The 8,117-nt window shown below is 44.4% G+C and overlaps 1 protein-coding gene across 1 annotated transcript in view; it reads left to right on the top strand.

Moving 5' to 3' along the window:
* ZNF143 (zinc finger protein 143) overlaps positions 1-8,117 on the top strand; it is a 145,415-nt gene that overhangs the window by 57,139 nt on the left and 80,159 nt on the right. Inside the window, exon 11 of the mRNA XM_085887023.1 lies at positions 2,459-2,738. Coding sequence (XP_085743149.1) covers positions 2,459-2,738 — 280 coding nt within the window. The remainder of the gene's footprint in view (positions 1-2,458; positions 2,739-8,117) is intronic.

The following is an 8,117-nucleotide window of genomic DNA, read 5'->3' as shown; positions in this document are numbered from 1 at the left end:
TTTGGTTTAAACTCCACTCTCCATGTTTGGAGGAAGAAGAAGGATGAGTACAACCCCAAGAACACCATCCCAACCGTGAAGCATGGAGGTGGAAGCATCATTCTTTGGGGATGCTTTTCTACAAAGGGGACAGGACGACTGCACCGTATTGAGGGGAGGATGGATGGAGCCATGTATCATGAGATCTTTGCCAACAACCTCCTTCCCTCAACAAAAGCATTGAAGATGGGGTGTGGCTGGGTCTTCCAGCATGACAACGACCCGAAACACAGCCAGGGCAACTAAGGAGTGGCTCCGTAAGAAGCATCTCAAGGTCCTGGAGTGGCCTAGCCAGTCTCCAGACCTGAACCCAATAGAAAATCTTTGGAGGGAGCTGAAAGTCTGTGTTGCCCAGCGACAGCCCCGAAACCTGAAGGATCTGGAGAAGATCTGTATGGAGGAGTGGGTCAAAATCCCTGCTGCAGTCTGTGCAAACCTGGTTAAGAACTACAGGAAACGTCTGATCTCTGCAATTGCAAACAAAGGTTTCTGTACCAAATATTAAGTTCTGTTTTTCTGATGTATCAAATACTTATTTCATGCAATAAAATGCAAATTAATTATTTAAAAATCATACAATGTGATTTTTAGGATTTTTGTTTTAGATTCTGTCTTTCACTGTTTAATTGTACCTATGATAAAAATTACAGACCTCTACGTGCTTTGGAAGTGGGAAAACCTGCAAAATCGGCAGTGTATCAAATTCTTGTTCTCCCCACTGTACATGTTCAAATACAAAAAATAATACCATATTTAAGTAAATTTTCCATTACAATATATTTATTTTACTCTCAAGCTCTAAATTTTTTTTTTAAATTTAATAATTGGTTTTATCACCCTCAAACCCATCATGCTAATTTCAGTTAAATTGCATTGACAGGGTGTACCCTGTATTTGCGTGTTTCTTTTGATTTATTTTTTTGTATTTATTAATATAGGTATCTCTCGATTTATGAAAGGAATGTGTTCCTTGCGAATGGAACGGAAACCAAAAAAATGCGCAATTTAAAAACACTTTTTTCCCATTATTTTAAAGTTAAAGAATAGGGGACACATTGCTGAACCAAAATTTTTGGCTTCCCTAATGCAACATTTTCTTTCACTGTAACATATGAAAAATGTTATTACAAATAACACCAACAAAAACATGAAATATAAATACATTTTCATTTATAAATCCTACTTGATGCTAAATAAATACGAAATTCTTGACTTTTCCAAGGTGTGTACTCACCACGAAAGGGGCAATGATGCTGAGTTTCCTGCCCTTCTCATTTCATTTTATTGTGCCCATCTTCGTGTCCAGCATTATAGCCTCGTGGGAACGCTTTTTTCTGGGGCAGCAGTTTTGATTTGGGGAAGGTCTTTTGCTTGGCATCCTGAGGGATGAGTGAGATTACGGAAATGTTTAATGATGCAGCACTTCACAACACGAGGCACAAGATGGCAAACTAAAAGGTAGATTGGCGCTTGGTGCTGCACGAGATGTATCGTACACACATACACATGGCTGTGACTACGCATGCATGGCTGTGACGTGGCTCACTGAAGGAGTGGAGCACTGTTTGAAATTACATCCATTGTGCTCTACTGTATTGTACAGTATTTGAATTTCATTGCAGCGAAAAATATGAATGTAAATCTAAAAATATTCTGTAAAAAGTCAGTTTCATCTTTTTAAAAACGTATATCGAGGGATATCTGTATACACTCAATATTTTAATGAGAAACCAGCAGAGTGCATTGCATCCTTGACATCACTGTTGCCATCTTACTAATTCCTACAGGAAAAACCTATTTACGTGCTTTATATTCTCATTCTCTTACATATCTGTGTATATGTGATGAACACAGTCTGATTTCCCACATGGCATTGCCGTATACATGGATGTGTGAATATTGCCTTATCGTATTAGGAAAATACCATGAGATACATAACATCACTTTGTTATGTATCATGGAAAATACCATGTCTTCCTCAACCGCTTCTACTACTAGTTTTGCGTGTCCTCAGTCTTTCATACGGCTCTTGCTGAAATACGAAGTGGGTTGCATCTCTCACATGGAGTTGTCTTCACAAGCTAAGCATTTCATTTTAATATTTTCTCATCATGTATTGTTTCCTTCCCAGGAGCTGAGATATTCACCACACTACAATGATATCACTGCCGATACTCTTGTCGTCTTTCTACTTGCATGACATTTCCTGATTTGTCTTATTGTATTGACATTACATACTATTCATTCAAGTTTGTAATGTATCACAGATGAACACATTTTGGATTCCTCATAAGAGCACAGTATCAAAAAATATAATTGAAATGCAGCTTTACAAAAAACCTGCAAGGTATGCAGAAGTGCTGTTTTGTCAAATGGACGTTTAATTGTGCCAAAATACATTTGGCTATGTGCACTGTAGAGTCAGCATCTTGATGGCCCCTTTTCTATTTCACCCACGTGGTGTTTGGCAGGTGAGAAGCCATACGTGTGCACAGTGCCCTGCTGTGGAAAGCGCTTCACCGAGTACTCTAGTCTATACAAGCACCAAGTGGTACATACACCTGTCAAGCCGTACAGTTGCAGCCATTGTGGGAAAACGTACCGGCAGCCATCAACACTTGCTGCACACAAGCGCACAGCACACGGGGACACAGACGCGACTGAAGAGGGAGAGAGAGCACGTCTTGAACAGAGGCATGGTATGGCAATTTTATCTTGGAAAAGATGCAAGTAGTGCAAGTCGGAAAAGATCCTACTTGCACTGATAATGTAAGCAGCTGGGTTGGTTGCATCACTTTGGTAAAGGCACTGTCACACCTTGACGATTTAGCCAGCGTATGCCGACTTATGAAAAATTTGTCAAAAACGCTGGCACACGTTGAATACGTTATGGGTAAGTTTTGTATACATTAAGAGCACGCTGAAAAACACTGCCATACGTTGTAGTACGCTGGCTTTCATCGTTGTACTTTGCGGTTGTCCTCAAATTTTAGTATGCTTGAAATTTTATGACATATGCCAGCGTATAACTCGCACGTTACACGATCGTTGACACACGTCGAGGCACGTTACTTGTAAGTTACTCATAAGTCGAAACGCGTCGACGTAATGCTTAGCGTACCCAAAACTTATTTCTAACCAATGAGTAATGTGCTTTGAACCTATGTGTAACGTACCTCCAACGCATATTGACATATGTAGACGTATTTGATTGACCTTCCGGACAACCACAGAACTTACTGAACGTGTTTCTAATTTACAGCTACCGTATAATGGCGTATTGGCAGCGTTAAAAAAAAAAAACAACAATAACTTCCGATATTTCGTCGCGTGCCGTTACGTCACGTCCGATTGCCTCTTCAGTTTGCTCATGTCTTATTCTTAGTTCCTCCTCTGTGAATATTTTCTGTTTGAGGATATTGTCACGTCGACGTCGAAACATATTTTAAAATTAGTGATAGACAAAAAAAACAAAAAACAACAACAACAACTTCAGATATTTCGTCACGTGCCTTCACGGAGCCAAGGAGAAAAGAAAATAAGTTTCAGGTATGCTAAACATTACCTCGATATGTTTCGACTTATGAGTAACTTACAAGGAACTTGTGTCAGCGTGTGTCAACGATCGCATATCGTGTCTACAACTTATTTCCAGCGTAGCGGAACGTGTGAGCCATACGGCGAGTACGTCGTAAAATTTTCATCATGTTTGAAATTTCACGACGTACGAGACGTACCACGAATATGATATGACAGCATACTTCATCGTTTTTCAGCGTGCTCTTCACGTATACACAACTTATCCATAACGTGTTCGGCAAATTTTTCATCGGTCGGCATACGCTGGCTAAATCGTCAAGGTGTGACTGCGTGGGTGACACTTTCAATTTTCAGGCGGTTGTGATTTAAATCGGCGTGTGGCAGGTTTTTAACAGGCTACGCCATGAGTTCGTCGGAGATACGTGCAGCGCGCTATGCCTAAGTTAAACTATCGTTGGGCATAGGTTGTGAACGCCGACAACAGGCTAAGCATTTGTTGGTATAAGTTATCTATAAGACAACGAAACGTTCTGTGCCCATTACTAATATGTTATGCACACGACCAACACGTTATGAATACGACCAAAACTTTCAAAAAAAACATCAAAATTTCAGCGTACGCCAACGTTTTACATACATTTTTATACGTTGCCATTGCTGGCTAAATCGTCAAGGTGTGACAGCGCCTTAATTGAGCTGAGTTTTGTTTCCCAAGGATTGGACTTATTTATTCATGTGCAGCCTGCGACTGCTTGGCTGAATCATTTTCTGGAAGCATGGCTGTGCTGCTGATGCAATGCCCTCTGTTACCAGTAAACTGTTACTTATTTTACCACCTCGGAAAGATGACCTTCCTGAGTCAACCCACCTGGTGTTAATTAAACTGATCGACAGGGGGCTTGAACTCAAGAACCAAGGATCTTCAGCCAGCCATCTTAACCGTGAAGCCATCACCAGGCTTAAGGATTGGATGATTTTGTGAAGCCAGTTGGAGTGCGTGCAGATCAATATTTTCATCAATATATTTTTGCAGATGATGAGTTTGGGTCCTCACAGTGGGTCCTTCCAAAAGACAATTACCCATCTACAGTGGCCGCAGACATCTCGAATGCCACTAGGTAAAGCACATACCTCTGCCAGGCTGAACAGTTTACGTTTTGTATCCCACTGATACGTTGGATCTGCATCTGGACCTTAAACAAAATCTATTCCGCTTGTTTTTGTCACCTAACCAACTCATGCACTCATTGTCATCATGGGGTATTTTGTGTAGATCGGTGACAAATTTAAATGAGTCCATTTTAAATTCAGCCTGTAACACAACAAAATGTGACAAAAGTCGAGGGGTGTGAATAATTTCTGAAAGGACTGAAGTCCAAAGTGTAAATAGTCTGGCCATAACAATTTGGCCCTTGTCAAAGTCGCTCAGGTCTTTACTCATGCCCATTTCTCCTGCATCCAACACATCCACTTCAAGAACTGACTTTACTTGCTGCCTAATATATCCCACCCCTTGACAGGTGCCATTGCAACAAGAAAATCAATGTTATTCACTTCACCTGTCAGTCAATGGTCATAATGTTTTGGCTCATTTCTGTGTGTGCGTTCGTGCCCGTGTATATTGTTACGAATTTCGGTCCGCCCGGCGTGCGATCTGCCACGGAACTCGAATCGCGACCGCGTCGCCCACCGGAACGGACAATTCAGTCGTGACCCTCCCGGAACAACGCCGGGAGCTAGTCACGGGTGGGTTTTTCGACCTCACCACAATCGTGCCAATCGGCCACCCGCGCAGGATAGGGTTGTTCGCCAAACTCAACCTTCCTAAGTACCTGCGCGAGTAGTTAACCGGGCGATCGTACCTCGCCGCTGGCCGGCCGAGGACACGAACCATTTAAGCGGTCAGTTCCGTGCTTCAGTGATAACCGAGCGGTGTTATCGCCGGCCCCGACGGACGTGATTATTTACCGGGTGCTTACACCCCTCTACCAATTCCTTCCGTGATGCAAGATGGAACTTTCAAACAAGGGAAAGGACGCAACGAAACGGGGAACAGTTCAACAAGCACATTTGTTGCACACTCAGACAAGCACGTATTTTACAGCCATACAGTAATTCAGGCACGTATACAGTGAAAGCAAGCAAAGCAAGAAATTATAACCGAATAAAGTCTTTATTTCACACGCACACTTAGGCAATTCTCCTTGTAAGACGGTGCCACCACATGCATTGACACAAAAGCAAAGGAAAAAGCCACCCTCAAAAGCAAGGGTGGCAGACAGGTTCGTGGACCAAATGTGCGTGGAACCTGGATGAGCGGCCAGGTCCATGAGACCGAAGGGTCTTACCCGCGCCCTCGTGGCGCGATGGCGGGCAAGCCGCGATGTCAGCGTAGCTGCGCCTGGCATTGTGCCCCTGGCGTGGCCGGTGAGCTCTCTCCGTCGATCGGCCCCCGTCTGCCTTTCCCGTCCGCTTCGAGTTCCGTCTCCCGACTGCCCCACCGACACTGCTGCACCGACACTGCTGCCGTCTGCCTCTTCGAGCTCCGTTCGGTACTCCACAGACTCCAGACTGCCACTCTCCAGACCCGACTTGACTGCCGACTCACTGCTCTGCCGACACACACTGCTACTGCCACACTGCGCGCAAGCTGTGTTGTGCTCACGCTTATATAGGCCGGGGGAGGAGTGGATATGCAAATTTGTGGATCACAGCGGGTTCGGAGGCGGGGCTACACCACCTGATGCTCGGCCTTTGGATGGAAGAAAAGTGGGCGTGAATCATTCTTGATCCGTTTTTCGAGGCGAAAGGAACCCATTCACATCCCATGGCACGACGTTTGGTAGAAAGGCGAAGGTGGTGGGAGTTTGCTGCGGTGGTTTGGGAAGGGTGTTGGTGGTGGCGATTTGGTTGCTAGCAGGCGTCGTTTGAGAATAGCGGTGAAGCGATGTTTGCGGGGTGGAGTTGTCGAGGTAAAGATGCGAAGGTGGTGGTTTGAGTTGTAATTGTTTCAGAATGATGTTGGTGGTGGTGATTTGGTTGCTGGCGGGCGTCGTTTGAGAGTGGCGGTGAAGCGATGTTTGCGGGGTGGAGTTGTGGAAGTAAAGAGGCGAAGTTGGTGGTGTTTGGTGTAGTTGTTGGTGGTGGCGATTTGGTTGTTGGGGGATGATTGGTCCAAAATAACGACAGCAAAAGAAAAACGGCTAACTCAAAGGATCACAGCCCTGTGAACACGAAATTCCCTTTAAACAACGGTGGGGAAATCTAACTACACAGATACTTATCGTCATAACTGATCTGAGGTCCATACAGTAATTCCACAGTGTATTCCCCACTGGTGTATTGCGAATTTCCACAGCCGTAACAATAAAAACAGGAGGTTACTCGTAAGTCGTCACCATCGGGACCGAGAAAAAAGTGACGACTTAGACATGTGACGACTTGCGCGTATGCGAACATTCATGATGACTGTGGGGTGAAGGATGAAGTCACGCGTGGCCTGGACACGTACGTGTGAGAGGGCGCAACAATCTCTAACCCGGCTGTTGTACCAAAAGGGAAACACAATCCTCGGGACATAGGTGGGGGTTCATTGGTGAGTTTGAAAGTGATCAAGCAAAGATGGAATTCATGAATCAGTTTATCAAAAGTAAAGATAATGAACAACTGTAAGACAACTCATATACCATCGGTGATGGTATGTTGACAAATTACATGACGCACAGTCATTGTGGTGATGACTACCACTCAATGCCTATGTGTAAGTGAGTGCGGTGATGTACAAAACAAGCCAATATAAAACCATGATCGGACTTCAACACTAAGCTCGATCGATCCTTTACTCCTTCGCCAGAGACTGCATTGCGCATCCTGGTGACCTCTTCAGATGGCCTGTGGGATGGCGCACCATGGTCGCTGACTGAGCTGAACGCAGCGCAGTTATAAATAGCCTATCACTTGCGGTGTACACCAATGAGCGCGCATCACGATTCCATGAAATCAGGTGACGAGTTCGGCGTGGTAATTTACTTGAGTTTCCATTACGCGGAAACGGACAACATCTGGCGACTTAGACGAAGTGATGACTTAGAGATGACTACTTACAGACTTTATTCAAAGGGATTTAACATAAGATAAATTCGGGACTTTTTGACGCTGCCGACTTAGGCGAAGTGACGACCTACACGCTGCCGACTTACGCGTAGTCTACTGTAAATGTATAAAATGACCGTTTTTACAGCCATTTTTCCCTGCTGTGCAGCGGTTGGGCTTTTTCTTGAGGCAATGTTTTATGGCCGGATGCCCTTCCTGACGCCAACCCTGGTCCCCTCTTCCGATACACAGGGATATGGTACACCTATTCTAACCGGGACCAGTACACTGGTACTCATTTCGCCAACCTCGGAAGGATGACAGGCTGAGTCAACCCCTTGGTGGATTAATTCACCAGCCAACGGGGCTTGAACTCAGGACCCTGGGATCCCAAACTGCCACCCCAACCACTAAGCCAACACCAGGCTTATATATATATACAAATA

This window comes from Eptatretus burgeri, chromosome 6, assembly GCF_056783735.1.
Source record: "Eptatretus burgeri isolate ZD-2024b chromosome 6, Ebu_testis_v1, whole genome shotgun sequence".
In the NCBI taxonomy this organism is placed as follows: Eukaryota; Metazoa; Chordata; class Myxini; order Myxiniformes; family Myxinidae; genus Eptatretus; species Eptatretus burgeri.
Note: the sequence above shows the minus strand (reverse complement) of the source record. Positions and strands in the feature narration are given on the sequence as shown.